Source organism: Alosa alosa, chromosome 10 (assembly GCF_017589495.1).
Source record: "Alosa alosa isolate M-15738 ecotype Scorff River chromosome 10, AALO_Geno_1.1, whole genome shotgun sequence".
Taxonomy (NCBI): Eukaryota; Metazoa; Chordata; class Actinopteri; order Clupeiformes; family Clupeidae; genus Alosa; species Alosa alosa.
The window spans coordinates 16,994,049-17,016,771 of NC_063198.1; the positions used below are offsets into that span (position 1 = coordinate 16,994,049).

General features: G+C 39.6%; 1 protein-coding gene across 5 annotated transcripts in view; it reads right to left on the minus strand.

Annotated features, from left to right (window-relative positions):
• LOC125302695 (immunoglobulin-like and fibronectin type III domain-containing protein 1) overlaps positions 1–22,723 on the minus strand; it is a 38,674-nt gene that overhangs the window by 2,142 nt on the left and 13,809 nt on the right. For 2 of the 5 annotated variants that reach the window (XM_048256030.1, XM_048256029.1), the window contains 16 exons: positions 22,457–22,570; positions 22,152–22,320; positions 21,738–22,010; positions 20,973–21,626; positions 19,006–19,110; positions 14,932–15,144; positions 10,931–11,055; positions 9,921–10,065; positions 9,361–9,657; positions 8,951–9,247; positions 5,362–5,541; positions 5,101–5,229; positions 4,397–4,705; positions 4,198–4,283; positions 3,910–4,102; positions 399–695 (listed from right to left, as the gene is read on the minus strand). In XM_048256030.1, coding sequence (XP_048111987.1) covers positions 399–695; positions 3,910–4,102; positions 4,198–4,283; positions 4,397–4,705; positions 5,101–5,229; positions 5,362–5,541; positions 8,951–9,247; positions 9,361–9,657; positions 9,921–10,065; positions 10,931–11,055; positions 14,932–15,144; positions 19,006–19,110; positions 20,973–21,626; positions 21,738–22,010; positions 22,152–22,320; positions 22,457–22,570 — 3,586 coding nt within the window. The remainder of the gene's footprint in view (positions 1–398; positions 696–3,909; positions 4,103–4,197; positions 4,284–4,396; positions 4,706–5,100; positions 5,230–5,361; positions 5,542–8,950; positions 9,248–9,360; positions 9,658–9,920; positions 10,066–10,930; positions 11,056–14,931; positions 15,145–19,005; positions 19,111–20,972; positions 21,627–21,737; positions 22,011–22,151; positions 22,321–22,456; positions 22,571–22,723) is intronic. The other 3 variants (XM_048256031.1, XM_048256032.1, XM_048256033.1) reach the window with 3 other exon arrangements.

Genomic DNA, 22,723 nt, shown 5'->3' on the forward strand with positions numbered 1-22,723 from the left:
CCAATTGAGTGCAGAGGCATTTCCCTCCCCTGTATTGGTTGAAACACGCCCCAATGGAGCAATATTAGACTCAAATTCTGACTAGAATTTTGAGTATGACATTTGTCAGGCTATTTTGGGGGCGTTTTCCCCCCTGAATTAAAATAAGACAGGAAGCAAGAGAAAGCTGGGGAGGGACTGGAAAATGACTGCAGGCTGGACTCAAATACATGACCCCCTGCTCCCTTGTAGGGATGCCAGCACCTCACCCTTTGTATTGACTTCATTAGTTTGTGCGGAATTCAACTTATTGCACAATTCAGAAAAAAAAGGTCCTAAGTACCACCCCCCAGTAACTCCAGTGGACAGACAGACACAGATAAACAGTTTGCCATAATTATAAACAGTAGGACACAAACCTTTCTTGGCACTGATAAGCCACTTTTGTGACTCTGATGGTGCAGAGAGTCCCATGTCATTTTTTGCGTAGACTCTGAAACTGTACTCACGCCCAGGCATGATATTACAAGCAGTGAACTTATTGTTGAAGATATGATCTCCCACAGTGTGCCATGTTCTCTTGCTGGAGTCCCGCTTGGTCACCATGTAGTGGAGCCGGTCATCACGCTTCTCATCTGGCGACGCGGTCCAGGATATAGTCACTGTCCCTGGCACGTTTTCATCAATTTCCACCGGACCAGGAGGTTTGGGCTCATCTGTAATGAGGCCAAACAGATTGACTCTTTTGATAGAAAAAATAAAATACAAATAATAATAATTGTATCATAAAAACATGATATATCAGTAGAACTAGTGCAGTGCCCGTTCAAACAAAACCAGTAGCCCAATTACATGTCCATAGATAGGCCTGCTTTAAAAAATAGGATGATAGGAAAAAACATCATTCCAGCTAATCATTCAGTAATGAATACTAAATATTATTATATTAATTATTAATATATTAATTATAATAAATGTTCAATGTGCAGAATTTAAGCATAGTTGCATGTGACATTTTTTACAGATCAAAATCACATAAGCCTAACAGCTGTTTTGAGTTAAGGCTATATGTTTAGCCTATTGAATAACTTGATGATAGAGAAGACAAACCAGTTTGTGGAATGATGCATCATCTGAAATTTGCAACGATGTGACTCTCTCGGTCTCTGGTAGCCTATAAGTGACATCACGCTCTGTCTGCCACTCGTTGTCTGTAGCTGGTCATGCTTTGTGTGCCATTCTAAAACTTAAATTCGGGACCATTTTCGCGTTTCAATTTGGGACCTTGCAGTCAGAATTGTCATTTGTTTATTCAAAGTCTAAAGGCAATCCAAAGTAGCCTGGGCTATTCAAAGTGTCAGTTTAGTGCACATCATTTTTTACGTCGTTTTGAGCCACTGCATAGACTACCCGCTGTGTAGGTTGCCGTTGTTGCAAAATCCGCGGAATCATTTATATGCAAATAAACCACATACAAAGGCATTCTATATTGTTGAGGTCAGACATGATAATCAGGGATAGTGTTGTTGAAATGAATTAAGTTTATATTGAAGAAACTACACTGGGTTTATAAGCAGGGATTAGAAACCATTCAAAGAATGAAAAGCTAAAAAAAAACGGATACGAACACAATTTTTGGATAAACGTAACCAGAAACAAGAACAAAACTAATTTCACTTGTTCCGGAGTTTTAGATAAACGGTTAATAACAGTATTTATCATTCCTATTAACCTTTACCTGAATACTATTCAAAAGTCCATAGGCTTGGAAAATCACCTGCCCACACAGTGTTCCCCAGACCCCTTATACAACCCCAAAACAGAAAAAGTTGGGACGTTGTGTAAAATGTGAATAAAAACAGAATGTAATAATCTGCAATCTGCGGACCAAAAGAAAAAGCAACTAAACATTTTCCAGAATAGGAAATATTTCTTAATTTAGTGTTATCAAATAAAGAGGCATCGCATTAGGGGGTAGTGGTGTGAGCGCTCATTCAATGTTTGTGCGCATCTGCGCAAGTGGAACTGTTGAACCACTGGAGATAACGTGGCAGCAACAAAAAACGTAGCCTATTTAAAACAACCATGAAAACAGTAGTGATGGGGACGAGACCGCCTATGCCGAGTCCGAGTCAAGACCGAGTCTTTGAGGAAGCAAGTCCGAGTCCTTTAGGAGTCGAGACCAAGACCATAAAAACATGTCAGTTTTCATATGATTTAATATCACCCCAATTAATAAGTATACAGTTAGGCCCAGGCTTGGAATTTCACCATTTTAGGGGCAAGGCCACTTGGCCTTCAGTTGGGCATATTTAGTGGGGGGCACAAAGGCCACATGTCAGGGCACCAAGGCCAAAGTTAACTATACAGTAGTAGGCTATAAAAATAATCAAAGTTGTATTTAGCCTATTCACAGCAGTAGACCTGAATCACTGTATGAAACATGACAAAAACATGAAACATGACATATTACATAGAACTGTAAACCATCTGATCATCTATTATTTAGATGTCTAGGCTATATTTAATATTTATATATTTGGCCTGTTATGCAATCATGTATTGAACAATTTAAGCACAGCTCAGCTTTAAGAAACTGATGCAACCTAGATGCATGCTTAGCATTTTTTGATCATTACGACTCCTTTCACAAACTCTTACTCAGCTGTACATCCTCTGATTTTAATATTTACCTATATCTAGGCAATATTTGTAACATTTATTTTGTATTTGGCCTGTTATGAAATCATGAAGAACGATTTAAACACATTTTGAAACCTAAAGACCAAAGTTGGAGACATGAATGTAGACCTTGCTGCAGATTACATTTTAATTTAACGGAATACTCTGGAACGGCTTACTGTACAGGGGACTGCTTTACACCTTTGTGTTCGGTAAGGTCTGCTGTTTATTCTGATATATGGTTTGTCATGTGCTGAACGAAGGGTTTGTGAAGTATTCCACCGAGATGAATGCGTAGGGAGATGGGTGTAGCACCTTATGTAGACGTTATGATTAAATGTAATTATATTATTTACTTTTCTCGCGAACCGTTCACCACAGCAATTAGCGGCTAACATTGTTTAAAAGCTGAGAAAAAGTTCTTTCATGTGATGTGATACATGTGCCTGTGTGATGAGTAGGCTTAGCGATTGCGAGTATTTCAACTGAGAAGAATGGGTGAATTTGGACGCACTTTCTGTCTTGCCATGCGCTGTCATTTTCTCCACTGTGTAAGACTGAATTAGTTTGCGCTGTGATGCTAAGATTATTTTAACAGGCTATAGGCTAAATAAAAATCGCTATTAAACGGACGCAAAGCAGAATATTGAAAGAAGGGGGCACCAAGGCCAACAAGGGGCAAAGACGTGGCCGTCGTGAAATTTCATTTTGATTTTTTTTTTATATGAACATAAAAAAATGTGTTGGTCGAGGACTCGGTCTGAAATTACGAGTCCTTCTCCTCCCACTGTGGTCCGAGACCGAGTCAAGACCGAGTCTTTGAAGGAACAAGTCCGAGTCGAGTCCGAGAAAGCAGAAATCGGTCTCGAGACCAGACTCGAGTCCGAGACCGGACTCGAGTACTACATCACTAGAAAACAGCATAGAGATCTTTAAATTGACACTAGTTAAGCATGTTTAAGTTAGGCTAATGAACATGTTGCATTCTATACTGCCTGATTTTGTCATGCTTTAAGCTACATAGCCTTTGTCCAGTTTTGCTCAACTTGACTAATTAAGAAGCCATAATAGGATATTTGACCGGCATATCATCAATTTTTTTTCAAATTACTGAAACATTGTGTGAAATAACATAGGCTACCAGAGACACTAAGAAAATATCTAGGCCTAGTGTCATGCAGTTGGTAGCACCACACATAGGTTAGGCTATTACAGGGCTTAATCATCATTACTATGAAACCATCACACCTGTGACTCTGATCTCAATGCTGAAGGTCTCCTGGCCAACAATGTTTTTAACCACAATGGTGTATATTCCTGTGTCAGAGCGCTCAGAAGAAGGGATCAATATTTGGGATGCGCCAGGAGCATTGCTAATGGTGATGCGCTTGGATACAGGGACACCGTCTTTTAACCAGGTCACATCTGGCCATGGCGAAGCCTAAATGTTAAAAACCAAACATGCATACGTTGTTAAAAAGAAAACTGCATACATTGTAAACATTGTTTCAATTGAACATGGTGTGGAAATCTCACCTCAAAGTTGATATTGAAACGGGCAGAGTTCCCTGCTTGGACCACCATGATGCTTTTAATTTTCTGATCTGTGAATCTGGGTCGGACTAAGAATGGAAACACAGTTTACCCAATGTTACTGGGATAATCATTGTGGTGTGGAAAAACAAGGTTTTCCCTAAACGTAATTGTAAAAAAATGTTGATGCGCATGATTTTACCTGGTGGAGGCATTGCAAGAATGTAATTATCTAGTTCTTGGGGCTCTCCCGGTCCACCATCATTTTCAGCTATGACTCTCACCCAATACATGCCCATAGACTTCATGCCCTTCACTGTGTATGAGCACATTATGATATGGTTGGCATTGCAGCGGTCCCACTCAGTGTTCTCTGCTGGCCGAATCTCCACAAAGTATCCTTTAGCCTCATCTTGCACCCCTTTCTCTTCCTTTGGTTTAGTCCAAGACAGGGACAAGGTAGTGTAGGTCGAATCTGTTACCTTTAGGTCAATAACCTTTCCAGGTGGCTCTGTTGAAAACATGATAATAATTTTGTACATTTTGGTTATGGCACGACATTTTAAAAATGTTCTGGTATCTAATTTCATTTATCAGTTTGAATTATTTATCATTGTCATACAATGACAAAAACCTGGAAGTACATGGTGGATAATTTAAGTTCGCTCGTGAAGTTGCATGCCAGTGCTAAATGCATTGATATTGCATTGGCATGGCATATCAACGATGTAAGACATATTTGAGAATCATATTTAACTGATGTCAGATGCCAGGTTTTTATGAACCCAGAACACAAACAGTTAAATGGGCCTGTTACTCATTATTAAGAATGGGAAAAAAAATTGGCCAATAATGCCATTTGAAATATGGTGTGGTTTATGAAAATGAATATAACTTTCAACTTACTTTTGGGATCTCTAGCAAACACAAATTCAGATGGGGTACTGAATTCTCCAGCTCCGGAGATATTTATAGCACAGATGCGGAATTCATACTCCATGCCTTCAATGACATCTTTCACTCCATATTTCTTGCCTGTGGACACATATCATCCACAAAAATAAATACTAATATACCAAAACAACCTCAGTCAGCTTCTCCACAGAAGTTTATCACATACATAAATATAAGAGACAAGTGTCATTAAGATCTCTACTTTAAACTAACCTTTGATCAATTCATCTGATTTGTTAACCTGACCCCAAAGATTGCTTCCTTTCTTTCTCTTCTCCAAAATGTAGCCTAGGATGTTGGTTCCACCAGTGTTGGAGGGAGGGGTCCAGGTCAGATTAATGCAGTCCTTAAACACACTTTCCACTTTAGGAACAGATGGGGCTCCAGGGTATGCTGCAAAGAAATTTATTTAAAGGCTATGTGTAATTCTTAAGTGGTGGCCATGTGAAAATGAATAAGGTGAAGTTCTATCAAGGGTAATTTTTTACATTTTGCAGTTCATTTCACTGTGACAAAAAGGATTGTCTGTCGCGTGCCCGCCCCCTAGCTCTCCAGATAGAGATTCTATTACTCTGCGACCTGAGCGGAGGGGTCTTGTTCCGCCCTGAAGGGACTTATTTTCCCAATAATGACCGGCGTTCTATACATTATCCCACTTATTACAGGGCTAATTGCCAAAACGAAATAATAAACTCCCCACGATATGACTTTAGCCTACATAGCCTAGCCTATTTGTTACCGTTCATCGTGGCATTTGCTGAGAAACAAATAGTTCGCAAACACACATTTGTGACTTTTAGCTATAGGTACAAAATCTATTGCCATAAGTGCTTAGGAGTTTTGCACCAAATATACATTCATAAATCCAGCACATACAAAAGCTAAGAATTACAAGCAAAGAGTTTTCAAAGTTTTTCTGTTTTGTGTTTACCCTCACCATGCTTCGCAGTCACACCATGCGTGCGTGTGAAAAAAGTCCTGCGCGCCGCAGCGTTCCAAATGTTGTCTAATCAAATACACCGTTATGGCGGTATGTTAAAAATTCATATCATAACGAAATTATACACCGGTATACGGTGTGAACCGGTATACCTCCCAGCACTAATTCAAGCCTCTGTAACTCGTTGCCAGTACATCACACAATCATACTGACTGTTTCTGAGAATTCTACTGGGTCTCAGCGTTCAAAAATGGTCAAGCATTTGATGATGGGCCAAAGTACTGTATGTGGTAGCAGTGCCCTCCTAGGTAGATGATGTGCAATGTCCGGCAAAAAAACTCAAAAAGTTAGAAGCACACCTAAGCTAAACCAGAGACTTTCTAATGAGGAGACACAGCATTCAAAGAATCTCCCATAGAAATGTATGGGATTAGTTTGTAACGCAAACATGGCAGTCGTCTACACATATTCCACCTCTTCCGCTGCCAAAAGTTGACATTTGAATACATTGCGCCAATCATATGGTATGTTGTGGATACATCGTGCTAATCATGCGTTGTGATCTCGCAGCTAGAGCGATGCTGGTGTCATGAAGCCTTGCGCATGCACAGTTCAAAATAAAATAAATAGATGCCCGATAAGTGCCCAAAATAGATGCCCGATAAGTGCCCAAAATGCATTGCAATATGGCTGCCGAGTGGAGGGACTTGCCTAAAAGGACTTTGGCTTAAATTAGTTAAAAACTAGCTTGCTCTATACCAGACCTAATGCAAAACTTAAAGGAACCATATGTAAGATTGTGGCCAAAACTGGTACTGCAATCACTTTCAAATTACTGTAGAGCGGTGTATCCCCTCCCCCTCCCACTCCCCCCTGACTCGAGGTTGCCAACCCGGATGCCGAAACACTACTGACTTCATGATTAGTAAATAGGTAGAGGGTGGCACATCAGGCCAAAAACTCAACATGACCTCAGTTGAGGGCTGCAACTTCACTTTTTAAATGACAATATCGTGGCCGGACTACTGTTGTCAGTGATATAAATATTTGAAGTGAACTTGATTTCTTAATGTCTAGTGACATATCAGGGCCGTTTTATGATTAATTAAAATACATTTCTTACATACGGTTCCTTTAAAGCGGGGGTCTCCAACCCCTGGTCCATAGACCGGTGCCGGGCCGTGGGCTGGGCCTAACCGGTCCGCGGAAAAAAAAAACGTGCTATACGAGGCAACTGCATAGGCTTTCTCTGTCTATAATCTATGGTCTATGATCTTCAAACTATGACCCTCCTTGGCGAGTGGATTGCTGCTCCACTGAGCCACGAATTTAGGTGATATAGGATGGCCCGCCAGGCTAGTGGATTCCTGCAATGTTCATGAAAACAGCATAGGGATTGGATAGCCTAATAAATCGCGACTTGTTGTAGGCCTAACAGTAGCTTATAGCGTAGCAAATAGCCTATGGCGATGTCGATGACAGATTTAAAATACATTTATTTCACTCGTAAGCGCATAATGTGGGCTGTGGGCGGCTAACATGAAATATGTCTCCATGCAGGGTAGTGTCAAGCAGCAGTGAAGTGATAACCTTATCATGCAGGTAGCCAATGTTCATGTCACTGTAAGTCAGACAGAAAACGGGCCCTGCTTGCTCTGTTAAAGTTTTTATGCCCCTTCCAAGCTGCGTTAAAAGGGTGTATTTAACAGCCAGAATTTTGAAAATTTCCAGGGGGAGACACCCCGAACCCCCCCTAATATGATCAGCACCACCTTTCACAAAATACTATCAATGTCCCTGCTACCGGTCCATCAAAAATATGACAACTGTTGTCCAGTCCGTGTAAAGAAAAAGGTTGGGAACCCCTGCTTTAAAGCATATTCACATACACTATAGTATTGGGTCACCTGCCTTGACTCCCATATAAAAATGACACCCCATTCTTATTCCAAGTAAGACAGAGTTTGGTGTGGATGGACTTGACTGGCCTTCACACAGTCCTGACCTCAACCCTGTAGAACACCTTTGGGATGAATTAGAGCGGTGATTGAGAGTCAGGCCTTCTCGTCCAACATCAGTGTGTGACCTCACAAATGCACTTCTGGAAGAATAGTCAAAAATTCCCATAAACACACTCCTAAACCTTGTGGAAAGCCTTCCCAGAAGAGTTGAAGCTGCTATAGCTGCAAAGGGTGGACCGACGTCATATTAAACCCTATGGATGAAGAATGCGATGTCACTTAAGTTCATATGTGAGTCAAGGCAGGTGACCCAATACTTTTGGCAATATACTGTATATAGCAGTCACATACCCTGGAAATAAATTTTATTAGTTTTACAGTTGAATGGTAAACTGAAATTTATGTAGACTGCTTATTTCCCTCGACTGCTTTTGAAGGGCTATTCTTCTCTTCTTCGTGCATTAATGTGAAGCCTCTGCACTGTCACAACGTCATCGACTGGCCTGAGCACCACAACGCTTTGTCAGTTTGGATGGGAGTTTTTTCATTTACCGGTGTCATTAAAGGTGTGAAAGCGGTAAGAAAAAATATACCCGTCGGTTTCGTGCGGACGTGGCCTAAATGTAATGCTTAAATTTACAAGTTCAGAAAAGATGTAAGGTCACTAAAATGTAGAATACACCCCAAACTGAATTGGTGAACACTGCATTTCTTTTTAAGGTCAAATGTGTGGACATATAGAACAACCCTTCCTTTGATTAAGTCAAAATAGAGTGGTTGATCATAAACTAAGACTAGTCTTTCTAAAGATTTGTGACTAAACATTTATAAGTGTATACTGTAACATTTCCCGTTTTATGGAAATCTCTATGTTGACCATTGCCTGAAAATTTGAAATTACCTTTTGTCCCAGCCTGGACATCTTCTGTTTCCATCCGATCACTGATACCTTCTGCTGTCACAGCCTGTATGCGATAAGAGTACCTTCTGCCATGGTCTACATCACTGTCCTTGTAGTAAGCCTCTCCTGGGATCTGTCCAAGCTTTTTCCAAGTGTTGCGTCCTATCTGATTGCGCTGTAGAATGTAATTAGTTATGGGGGATCCACCATCATCCTTTGGAGGTCTCCACTTAATTTCAATACAATTGGAGGAGGCCTCAATGATTTCTAGAGGGCCAAGGGGGGGAGTGGGCTTGTCTGGGGGGAAACAAGAGAAACTGAATGTCAGGTATCTTCTAGCTCCCAAGTTTTATTTTGTATGTAGTTCTAGTCAGTAATATTATCACATGCTGTTCTCCGGTAGAACTCACCAAGAACAATGAGCTGTGTGTAAGCTTCAACAGTTCCAAACTCATTCTTTATTTTGATTTTGATCTCTCCTGTGTCCTTGCGTGTCATCTTGGAGTTGAACATTACACAGCTGTATCCCTCATCAGTCATAATCTTGAGGTTGGTATCAGGGACTAGTTCTTCACCGTCATGGTACCACTGGACTTTTGCAGGTTCTTGTCCGATATATGCAACTTTGAACTGAGCTCGATGACCAGTTTTTATAACTAGTGGAACTGAAAATGTTTCCAACTCCTTTGCATCAAATCTTGGAGGATCTATTCAGGAATTGCAAAAGTAATTTAGTAATGAGAATTTTGTTATGTTATTCAGCATTTGGAGACAGAAAGTGAGTCAGAAAACAAACAGAGCATACAAGTATTCTGTTAAAGTGACGGTAGGTCAAAATGTCTTCAACATTTCACAGGGAAATGTGAAGTGGTGCAAGACATTTGCAATACTCTTAAAGAGAACATTGGGTGTTACTCTTAAGAACCTAGCTAATGTCTAAAATAAATAACAAAATAGTGTTTTAACTAACCTTCAACAGCAATTATGGCTTCTGTTTTGCGTCCATCTGCCTCAAATTTATATTTCCCAGCAAATTCGGCAGTGACTTTGTCGATCCTCATCTTATGGAAAGCACCATCCTTGGAGATTGTTATCCCCTCACAAGGTTCTGCGATCTACATAATGATACAAGTGTGATTTAATGAAATGCTCCAAGCTTTTCACGTGACTTACAGTAAATGATGTGTACTGTTAAATATCAGGCACTGTGGGAAATATATTTTGTCACATACATAGAGATACTGTTGTAAATGTATTGAAAGGGCATTTACAGTAGCTGTTTAACTTTCATGTGCATAAGTGTCTATTTATGGATAAAGAAAAAGATTTAGAAGAATTTAATACATTGGGGGTAAAAGTGCAGTGTGTGTAAGTGCAGTATGGCAAGTCCATGTAATGTAGTTTAAAGAGTTGTATACTGTATGTGTATAAGGATGCGGATGGCTTGAAGAAAAGAAACTCCTCCTCCGTCTTTCTGTTTTATCCCTGTGGGAACGTATGCCTGACCTCAGTGTTTTAAACAGTTCATTGTCAGGATGTGAATACATGTCAAAAAACATAATGTTAACAGGGGATATTCCTTTATATTCAAGGCGTGAGGAACAGGACACCGTTTTTTTTCTGTTTGGTGCAATGCTCTACATTCTTACCCTACTCCCTCTTGGTGTAACTCATCTTCTGTATAAGTATAAGTATAAGTATATATACTCTTTTGATCCCGTGAGGGAAATTTGGTCTCTGCATTTAACCCAATCCGTGAATTAGTGAAACACAGCACACAGTGAGGTGAAGCACACACTAATCCCGGCGCAGTGAGCTGCCTGCAACCACAGCGGCGCTCGGGGAGCAGTGAGGGGTTAGGTGCCTTGCTCAAGGGCACTTCAGCCGTGGGCCCACTGGTCGGGGCTCGAACCGGCAACCCTCCAGTTACAAGTCCAGAGTGCTAACCATGTATGTATGTCATGCATCTCCCATTCTTACCTCTTCACCATCGTGGTACCATGTTCCCTTCGCTTCTTCACTGCTCAGCTTGCAAACCAACTCTGCTGGCTCCCCAACAATGACTTTGCAATCCTCAAGTCCAGCAGAAAAGTGAACCCCGGGGTCTGCAATATTTTTATTCAAATAGCATAGTAAGTGAAAGAAAATGTGGCCATTGAGTTTGCACTCTCTTCTATCTGCATTTTTCACTACAGATGAATGACATATATGTGTGTAACATATATGTTCACTCTGTTCTATAATACTTACCCCAGACATGTCTATCTAATATCTAAACAAACTTTAAAAGAAAACATGAATGCCTTTTCATGTATTTTACTTCATGTATGCACAGTAAAATACATGTTCAGATGTTAAGTGTGGTGATTTTCATACTGAATCAAAACAATTTCATCTCAAACAAACATCTTCAGACATTGGCAAGTACCAAAATATTTTTTCTGATGTCTTCCATCTGTCTTTCTTAATGAAAATGGCAGATCATCGGAAGAACTATTCTTCTGTTTCTCTCTTCTGTCTTCATAGAATGCATTTTTCTTTTTTGTCTCTTTGCTTCTCACTTTTTGACAATTATTGTCTTGTTAACTGCTTCTGACTCTTGTTTGCATAATTTCAGACATTATAATGGTTTGTTATTGTTCTTCTTTCAATGCATGGCTGGTTAACCATGCACATCTTGCCATGCAGGGTAGATCCCACACGTTGATATACATTTAGAAATTCTTTTCGAAGTTGACTGATATTGTAATGACAGGTCCGGGAATTGGAAAGCCCAGGCGATTGTCATGCGGTAATGCTCCCGCCCCTCCACCACTCCTGCATGTATCTGTAATTTTCTTTTTTCTTCTTTGTTTCCTAGTCTTCATTCTTCTTTTTTTAGTCTTCATATGGGAACGTGGACAATTATAGACAAGAGGTCTTTGTGTCTTCTGTATATTTCTAATGTCTTCCAGGTGTAGGTTTGAATCAAATGGATTTCCTTTTTTGTTAGAATAAAACACACACACACACACACACACACACACACACACTGGCAAGCACAGTGGTAGACAGAACATACACAACATAAACTCATTAGCAACACTGCGTGGAAAGACAAAATACTGAGCACACAGTAATTCTTGCTACATGAAGGTTCCTGGCATTGATTACCATGAATATGAGACTTATCATTTTAAAATAACTGAGCACTTCTTTACATCACAGAATGTATAGGTCTATGCCTAAGTACTTTAATGAAAACTAGAATGCCGTTGGTATCTGGCCATGTATGCAGTTACAAGTACTTACAATTTAGAGCTATGAGGTATACTATGACCTATTAGGCATATTCAATCTACGTAATGACCAGTTAATAACGTTCACAGCGGCCATTTTGTTGATATAGAAAATGCATAGGTGGGTCTATTTGCAGCGGTCAATTGTAGGCTATTTATTTAGCTTATTTGTACAAATTTTAACGTGATGGTAGGCCTATTTTGTGCAATAGGCTACAGGCCATTCTAACAACAGCAACACAGGCCATTCTAACAGCAGAGGCACCCACTATCCTACCTGCCTGCCAACTTTTTTCCAGCTGTCTTCCTGTTTTAATAATTTCCTTCCTGTTTTAAGATTTAAAATATCCCATATTTTTTTACTTTCATAACATTAGCCCCATCAGACTTGTCAACAGGCAAATGCAAGATACAATTGCAGTCCAATGAGATGCAGCTTTATTCTCTGCGATCATGGCAATGTTAGACGATGTCGTTGCTGGAACAAATATAAGTTCGCCGACCTTGACTCAAGCGACTTGAACGCCTTGTCTTCAGCTGCGACGTGTGCCGATGTATGTACAGTTATAAATATCAGGGTAAGTTACAACTGACAATAATGACGGATCTTTACTTAATGCTATTGAGTGTATTAGATATGGGTCCACAACAATTAAGTTTATCTACTCTTGATATTGACGAAATAAAGCCATTAGGCCGCTCTGCTCAGCTCAAATCTACACACTACAGGCGATTCTCGCATAGAATAGCCTATTACTGTAGAACTGGAATGTCATATCAACAATATGGCTGCGGCGGTGTTTGCGAATAAGCCCTATACTATAAACTTCTGTGAAATTGCTTCTGCAGAATGGAACCAGCACTCCCTAGTTCCGCCCCCTTGGTTAAAAATTGATAGATACAAATAAATAGTTATACATTTTAAGATGTATAAAAAAAAATCTTATTTCCATTGCATTTACCATTCCGACCTATCTATTGTATTCCATTGTACAATAGAGTTCTATTGCGTTCTATTGACCTGTCGCTAAACGCCACCCTTAGAACGCGGATGAGCCAATGACAGTCCAGCCTCAACTGACTCGGACATCAGCTCGAACAACTCCATAGGAAACAACAGGGAGGAGGCAAATTACAAATTAATGGTTATTTATGGATTTTATGTCCTCAAAAACCTGACGGATAACCATGGTTAAACGTTGTACATGGAGGGTCGTGTAATACTGATAGCCAGTCTACGTAGGCTACTAAGCCAACAACGTGAGCACAATAACCAGGTTCCCTGTAAAATCCCAAGATGAAAATGCTCATTAACCAACTACTATATTCTCACTACATCAAATGTTGTACATATCTCAGTATCAGTCTTCCACTAGCTAGCATTAACGTCAGTGGTTTTTACACGGTGATCTATAGGCTACCCGCCTCCACTTTAAGCTGTCCCCGTATGTAGCCTATTTTAAAGTTTTCAATACACCCCTCCATAACATAATTAAGTCCCTTTTGATTGATTCTGGAAGAAATTAAATCCTTTATCGACCAAAACATCCTCAAAGCCTGCTTTAATATACTGTCAGCTGCCATTGGTTTGTTTGTCCGAGTTTCACATGGTAACAATGGGGGGGCGGGGCTTAGCGACAGGTCAATTGCATATGCTCCATATACAAAATTGTTTCTGAAATCAGCTTTTTTCGACGTCAGTCCACACTGTTATTTACAAGTGATTGAATTGGATTTGAGTGTTACCACACATTACCAACCAATTTGCATTGGTTGCTGTGGTAATGACAGACATCAATAGCTAGCTAATTGATGCAAAAGAGTGCAGTGCGGGACAAAGTTTGAAAGCTCTTTACAGATGCAGGTTTGATGAGAGAGGTGTGTTTGTGGGTGCAGGAGAAACGGATGATTCACTGCACTCCCGCAAACTAAATATGTGCATAAAATAAAATATGGAAATGATTAAACTATTGTAGGCTACACAAATAGCCTATAGTTGAGCTGGATGTTCTGTTAGGTAGCATTAAAAAAACAGGGATTAAGCAGCCTAACGGATATTAATTTTTGTGTGTGTTAAATTCTTTCCTGATGCTCCGATCCGTTGTCAAAATTGAAAGCGTGATATAGGAAGAGGGCACCACTAGGCTACTTCAGTTGTTATTGACTTTATAAAGAAAGGTAGCCTACATTCAGAACCAAGAAACTTAAAACCAGTTGTGTGTGTCAAGTGCTCCTTTCATGAAACAGAAAGCAAAATTTAGTGGGTGGGAGCGAGACATGTTACAGATGCAGGCGGAAATTAGACATTATGCAGAAGCAGGACAGAATATTGCGGGAGCGGGCAGACGTGGTACTGAAAAATCTGTCCCACACAGACCTCTACCTCAATTTATCTTCCTGGTTGACAAGGCACAAGGGGGTGGAAATAGGGCAGTGTTGGAAAATAATCTCTTGTGTCCTACTCACTACCCTAGGATATTTGAAGGTGTTCGTGTCTCCTTAAATTGTAATTATTTGCACTGCATTCTTTGTAATGAAACAAGCCAGGTAATAGTAAAGAATCGTTTAAATCTACTTCCATTTGGAAAGGTCACACCTTTTCTAATCTTATAGAATTCCAAACCAGTCGCAAAGTCATTTAGTTCCAAATGACTTTGATTTTGCTCCATGCAACCGTCGGTCGAACCCTTGGCCGTCCCTTACCAATGACGGTCTCCTCTAGCAGCGGGCCTTGCTTGACACGGCCAGAGCGCCTGCCGGCTTCATCACCGGCTGCATCGCTGCCTGCTACTGACCCTGCACCTGCAACAGCCGATTCGCCATCAGGGTTGCCATGATTCCCAGGGTTGCCAGGGTTCCCATGATTCCCAGGGTTCCCATGATGCCCAGGGTTCCCATGATGCCCAGGGTTCCCACCTTCAGCATTTAGGTGAGCACCACATCCGTTGTTACCACAAACGTGGTATCGCGAGGAGTTGTTTCAGAAAGCGACATAGAACATGAATGACATTTAGGGGTGGACACAAGAACAAAGACAACAGTAACAGCAGTAGCAAAAATAGCTGCAACAATGGATTCCGTAACAACAAATTGCAGTAATTGTGACAGTAACAGAGCAACAATGACAGATAACTTGGCTTCTCAAAGCAATTGTCAAGATAATGGCTGCATTTGGATTTATTATTATTATTATTATTATTATTATTTGCTTGGGCAGGTTACTAATGGAGTGAAATGACCAGGAAAATTTCAGTGATAAAGGCTTATAAAAGGTACTTCAATAGAGTGTGGTAGACACTACCGTCATTTTGTATGTGTTCGATTAGCATTTTTGCATGTTCTGGTTTGTAAGAAAAAATCCCTATGCGCAAATGAATGGCCCCCCAATAGTTAACTAACTGCTCGCGAATCCCCTTTTAAGAAAATTAGTCTTCATGTTGTCTCTGAGGACTTTAGATCTGCTATATCGCTAAAATATGACTGTTGCTTTGCCTCTGCTACAGTACCAGCGAAAAACATTAAACTACAGACTGTCTCCGCGCAGTCTCCTGGCTGTGCGTCACAAGGCAAGCAGTAGCTAACCACAGTTAGCTTTAGTGAGCAAGGATAATAACTTTTCATAATAATCACGCTGTTAAATAAAGTTAACATATCGATTACAGAAGGGTTTGGCAGGCACAATCGGTTGAATGTGTAATCTACTATGACTGTAATGTAAAGTTATGTGAGAAGTCGAGGGGAGTGAGTGAAGAGTCATCTGTAACCATGGATACCTCTCAACCGTCCTGCTGGTTACACCAGGCAAGCAGCGCGCTGTAGTCCATTTTTGCTGTAGCATTTTTAGCAAAATCTTAATATTTTTCGCAAAATACCTAATACCTAATAATAAATACATTTTAACTCGTCAAACTGAACGCCAAGGTTTTCGACGGCCTTTGCTTCGCTCAGACCTTATTTGAACTGTATTACCAAAAACTCCATTCATTTTCCCATGGAGATTTTGTCTTACGAACCAAGAAGCATTAATGCTAATGCTAAAAACTAGCTTCCGGATGACTACGACAGTCTATGCTTCTTTTTGAAACTCCTTTAGCATAGGGTACATTGAAGTAACCTTTACAAAAGGAGAAGAGATAATGATGTCCCACAATTCCTTGCACCTGATAACACAAAACGATCAATCTTACACTTGTCAATAACACTAGCCTTCCCATATTAGGTAACCTAGTGTCTGTAAAGTTGTATTCTCTTAACATCGCGGTTGTCTTTATGAATTCGTCTTTATGAATTCTTGATGTTTTCCATTGAGGTCGAGGAAAAGTGGACAGGATAGAAAATCAAAATCCAGCCATTTAGAAATTGATTGACAGTCACTTTAAAAAACCTTATGTGAACAAGTATGAACACACAGATGCACACACAGGAGAAATTGCGGACAAAAAGCAATTTGATAAGCAAGCTGATGTATGACATATTCAATTGTAGAATTAGTGAGTGGTTATAAATATAATTCTACATACTGTATGGCAGGCAAACGCAAAGTAGTTTACAACTACTTTGATAATATTATTTCTTTCTAAAGGAAATGCAGTCAGCAGTATCTACATACTAGTCTAAATTATTCTGTATTATATTAGGTACCCAAAGTCTATAATATTAACTCGGGCAAAGTGATATCTGTATTTATAGTTAGTGTGGTTGAATTGAGTTGAGAATTATGTGACTGGCATGAGAAACACTACCAGCTTGAATATACTTGTGGTGAAAACTTGGGTTCTCCAATGTTTTCTCAGTTAGCCTTTTAAAATTATATCAGATTAGTAAACAGAATGTGCCTTTGGAACATTGGATCAATGGTTGCTGATAATGGGCAATGTAGATATTGCGTTAAAGATTAGCCATTTCTTTCTACAACAGTTGAGAACCCTTTTGCAATTATGTAGGAACATAATGTAATCTGAAAACTGTTGCCCTGATTAAAAAACAATGCAACTGATCTCAGCTGGTATTCTGTCTATAATGGAGTGGAATAGAAATTTCTAAGTGACCCCAAATTTTTGACCGATAGTGTATGTCTTATTATTTGTACATTAACTGTGTTGTAAACTAAAAAAAAAAACACCAGTATCTAACAGGATTCCCACGTCATGAAAATTCTGGAATATCATGGAATTGTGTCTATTCCAGACATAGGCCCGGTTTCCTGAAAGCATCATAAGCCTAAGAAGGTTGTAAAGTTCCTCTTACAAATGTTTTAAGATTTGTGGACTGTTTCCGAAACCATCATTGCTTAAGAATGTTGTGAAAACACTCGTGGGTCTACAAGCGATCCAGAGGCTAAGAGCGTCTTAACAGGTACGTCTCACTAAGGTCACCCACAGGACATACAGGGAAATTACAACTAAGACTGTAATTATCCAACTTACGTTGGATTACTTACGTGCATTTACTTGTAATGAATCAGATTTTTGTGTGCAAATTAGCATTCATTTCATGTTCATAATAATGTGATTAAAATGGACAAAAATGCAATTAAGTTATGAAATGAGACATTGCCAGAATAGTTTGCAATTCTCTAATTGTAATCTCTAATTCTCTTTGTCTAATTGTAGGCTCTCTTAATAAGGCCTATAAAGTACAAGCAGAGTAAGTAACATGTAGTTTAGCCTGTGCTGTGTCAAAATCCAAGCCTTTATGGTATTAAGACTACACATTTCCTCGCTATACTCGACCTCTTTCTCATCTTCAAACGTCTTCTTCAGTGACAGTGGTGCACTCACAAGTAGCAAAGAACAAATAGCCTAAGCCTACAGTATGTCCATACATCATGCAACAAATATGAAACCGGTGAAACAATCTAATCTTAAATAATTAATGTTATTTATGTCTCTGTGTGGTATATAGCCAGCTGGGGATATTTACATGTAGATGCCAAAGTTTTTCTATTTTCGTATTGAAGTGAATTAGCCTAATGTAGCCTAGGCTAGATGCAAAGTTTAAGTAGCTGTGACGTGCAGTCACCTGACGTCACCAAATTAGAGGATATTTCAGAACTATTAACTCAGACAGCTCCCCTTAAGATCATCTTAAAAGCAGTGCACACATGTTCATGCTACGAGCATGTTCGGAAAAAAACAAACGAACAATCTTGAGATGAATTGTAGAAAACCCTCGTAAGCGTCGTCGTCGATCGTTATTGGGAAACCGGGCCATGGAAAGTCAGGGAATTTTATCATTTTGGGGGCAAAGTCATGGAATATCAGGGAATTTTAATAGCAGTTTAAAATTTACTTGTCAAAATACATTAATACAAATATTTCCACTCAGAATTGGTGTATATCTGGTTATTAGCTTTAACAGATGTGGTATTTGTGGTTCGCATAACTTTGTTTATTCAATGTCCATTTATTTATCTCCCACCCTAAAAAAGACTCTTGAACGCTACAGAACTGTTCTGAAATCTTTGGTCGGTATATTGCACCCTTCACTATATAGTAGGTCAATGAAATTCAGTTTCAGAAAAATCGGTTCACGGAATTTCACTTAGAGTGGGAACCCTGTCTGATGAACTTCTAAATTTTATTTATTAGTTTGCCTCTGTTAATTAATAACTATATATCGTTATATCTATATTAATTAAGTGTGATACTACATTCACACTTAACAAAATGTACACAACACAATTCTAGGTTATCACACATAGTCGCATTAAAAATGTTACCACCTGGCTTTGAATTTCTACATGCATCCTCGGCCTGCACATGCAGACTGTCTTACCCACAACCGTGTCTGGGACCAGTGGGCCTTGCTTGGTGCGAGAGCGACCCTTGGCTTTGCCTCCTGCACCATTTTGACTATTTGCCATGTCGCTTTGTGACTGTCCTATTGTTGATTATGAATGTAAAACAGATATTATGTGTTAAACAAAGCTGTGCATGTATTGTTTCTAGTAGTGTTTGAATAATGTGAAGTGTGACTGTTTTGGTTAAACCATAACCAAGTTATTGATGTGTCATTTTATTGATGTGTTTTGTGTCCTATTTAATTCACCATGATGAGTTGCATTTATGTTTTATAATCATCAAGTAAGCATCCTGGAATGGACTCCGCATTACAATAGCAATAATAACCACAAATAGAAAAACAAAACTGTGGTGCAATACAGGATAACACTTACTTATGCAGGTAACATTGCACATAGACTGACAGACATGATGGGCAGCAAAACAGTTTCTCCCGTAAAATCAATGCACATTAAAAAGTGTAAAATCATATAACATATGCAGTCTTAATATAAAAAAGTATGTTAAATTACATGTAAAATCATCATTTTAAAAAGTTTTGTTTCATATATTTTCTAAGAAATTCACATATTGCCATAGCACAGCAAACACCACCTTGGTTTGCTGTAGTAATTATTGTGCTAAATATTTTTTTTTTTAATCAATATCAGTTGTTGTAAACACAATGCTAATGTGCATTTTGTGCAATTAAAAGCCTCTAATAATTTAGTATGTTTTAGCAGATACTAGGTAAATGGGCCCAAGTCAACTATATTTGCGTACTTGGAACGCAGTGGCTGTTGGTCCAGATGTTATTAAGATAATCTGGGTAAACTGCTGGCAAATCCATCTCAGATCCATCTCAGATTTTGCTCAAAGTTTGTCTACCAAATATTTAGGTCCCAAAACTAAGACCTGTGAAATGTCGACATGGCACCTATCATTATTTTGTCTACAAATACAATACTTTATTACTGGTAATGTTAAGCCAATATTTGAGGTGTCTGCAACAAATGCACAGAAGATGTTAAGGATAAAACAAGGTGTGATTGCATTTTTTGGTAATGTTATAGGTCTAAATGGTATGTGGGGTAGCTAGGAACACAAAAACCAAGGTGGGAATAGCTTGGTTTATAGTAATTGCCAATATAGTAAGAGCTCGGTTTATAGTAAGTGACAATCATGTACCATGTTTCATTAATATATAAATACACTTGCTTGGCTACATTGTATACCTATAGGCTTTCATTCTTGGCCCTGAGGCAAAACAATGATACAATTGCACTTTGTACAATAAAGTCTCATACACTGAGCTACTTTCACAAAGATTTTCAAGTGCCTACTAACTGCCCCACATACCACTTTAATCCTATGAAAATGACCGAAAATCCTTGAAATCTTCAAGCCCCATGATATGTGGAGAGCTCAAATATTGGTACAACATTAATAAAATATAGTAGGCCTATGTATGTAAAAAAAATAAAATGATTATTGATACCGAAATCTAGGGCCTTGTAGAAAATCAATGAGAATGCCGTACAAACTTTTAATGGTTTAGTCATGCTGAGAGCATGTTTGTCTTCTACCTTACTTAAGTTTGGGCTGCCTATGAATAATACTTTTCATTATATTAATGCCCAAACATTGCTTACCAGACAATGTGATTTTCAGGCTGTAAAACTGAAGTAATTTCAAGGGCTGAAAATAATATGAAGACATATGATTTGAACAGAAATATTTCATAGGCCTTGGTTTAGGGACTCATTCCTGATATAGACAAGGTTTGAAATAAATCTGAGATGGTGCAGCAACAACCTTATCTTATTTGACAAGGAATGACCTTATACTGTTCTTCCAGTATCTGGTCCAACAGCCACTCATTGTCAGTCAGAGATTTAAGGAAGAGATATAAAAAAGATTCTGTAAGACATTCAAAAGAAGCTTTTACTGAGCACACCCTACCTATGATGGTATCTGGAACAAGTGGTCCATCTCGGACGCGTTTCCTTTTTTCTGCTCCCTCTGCCCCTTCTTCTGCCCCTTCTGCCCCTTCTGCCGCTGCTGCTGCTGCTGCTGCCGCCGCCGCTGCCGCTGCTGCCGCTGCTGCTGCGTCAGAATCAGCCTTCGCCTTTGCAGCAGCCTCTGCGGCCGCCCTTGCAGCAGCTTCCGCCGCCTCTATCTCTTCTTTGGTGGCCCCTGGCCTATTGGCCGCAGCCAGGGCTGCCTCTGCAGCCGCCTTGGCGGCAGCGTCGGCATCATTTAATGCTGCTGCTCTCTTGGCTGCCTCCTCGGCCTCCCTCGCAGCCTTCTCAGCTGCTTCTCTGGCTGCTTTCTCAGCCGCTTCTCTGGCTGCTTTCTCAGCCGCCTCCTTTGCCGCCTTTTCAGCCGCTGCTGCCCTGTCCTCTGCTCTCTGCTTTGATGCAGCATCTGCACCCTCCAGGGCTGCAGCGTCAGCTGCTTCCCTGTCTGCTTTGGCTTTCTTTGCTGCCTCCATGGCTGCCTCCATATCTTTTTTCATTTTTTCCGCCTGCTCGGCTGCAATCTTGGCCAGGTCTTGGCCTCCACCAGCCACACCTGCTTTTCTCTCCTTTTTCTTACCCTTCGATGATTTGTCAGCTAAATTGACAATTTTGAAAGATTAATGAGAAATTAGTACAAAATGTAATTGGATAAGGGAAATGCATTGCTTGTTTTGATGTGAAATAAATATATTTACAGGGTTCTTACCCTCAACTATCAGCCAAGCACTGCAAGATTTGAGGCCTGCTATAGCCGCATAGATTCCACCATCAACAGGCATACAATCTTTGATGAGAAGCTTATGGATAAGCTTGTCTTCAGACACAATTATCTCATACTTCTCGCTGTTCTCTATAGGATTGTTCTTCAGAGTCCATGTAATCTCAGGCATTGGCAGGCTGAGGACACATTCAAATTGAGCATCTTGCCTCTCCTCTGCCTTAACTTCCTGGATTTTGACAACAAACTCGACAGGAGGAACTGATGTTGGGAAAGGAGTATAGATTTTCAGTAATCAGGTGTGATGTGGTAAAACATCATTAAGTTTCATTGCAATCAGATGATTATTCTCATTCTGATATCATGCAGTAACCAACCAAATTGTTGTTGTACAATACTTACGCTTGAAATCAGTAGAGAAGATGTTAACACCCTCAACGTCCAGTTGATAAAGTCCAGCATCCTCTGGTTTCAGGTTTTTGACAGTGAAAACAAATTTCTTTCCAACTTGTTTCAGACAATGCTTCATATCCCCTTCCATGTCTTTACTGAAAGCAACCATAACTCCATCCTAGTAGTCATGAAACAAATGCAAAACTCAGTGACCTCAAAAACCCATTAAGGTCGTCTTCTTAAAGGAAATTAAACAGTTTTACTGAAACGGTAGTATGTAACACAATATTTCTGACAAGAAAGCCCCCACTAACCTTGTAGATGAAAACCTGACTGTTGGGGTCCTTCAGGTCCATATCAAGTTCAAATTCAGCAGTATCCTCTGATTTGACTTTAATCTGCTTGAGATTACTTAGATGTTGAATGAACTGCAAAGTCAAACACAGAAATTCGATTTGATCAGAACCTTAAACTCATTGGTTGTTGTTGTCCACAAGAACAATTTTGCATTTGGAATATAATCATTTCTTGACGAGTGACAAGGATACATGATTTTGCTATTTTTTGTTTCGTCTCAAAGT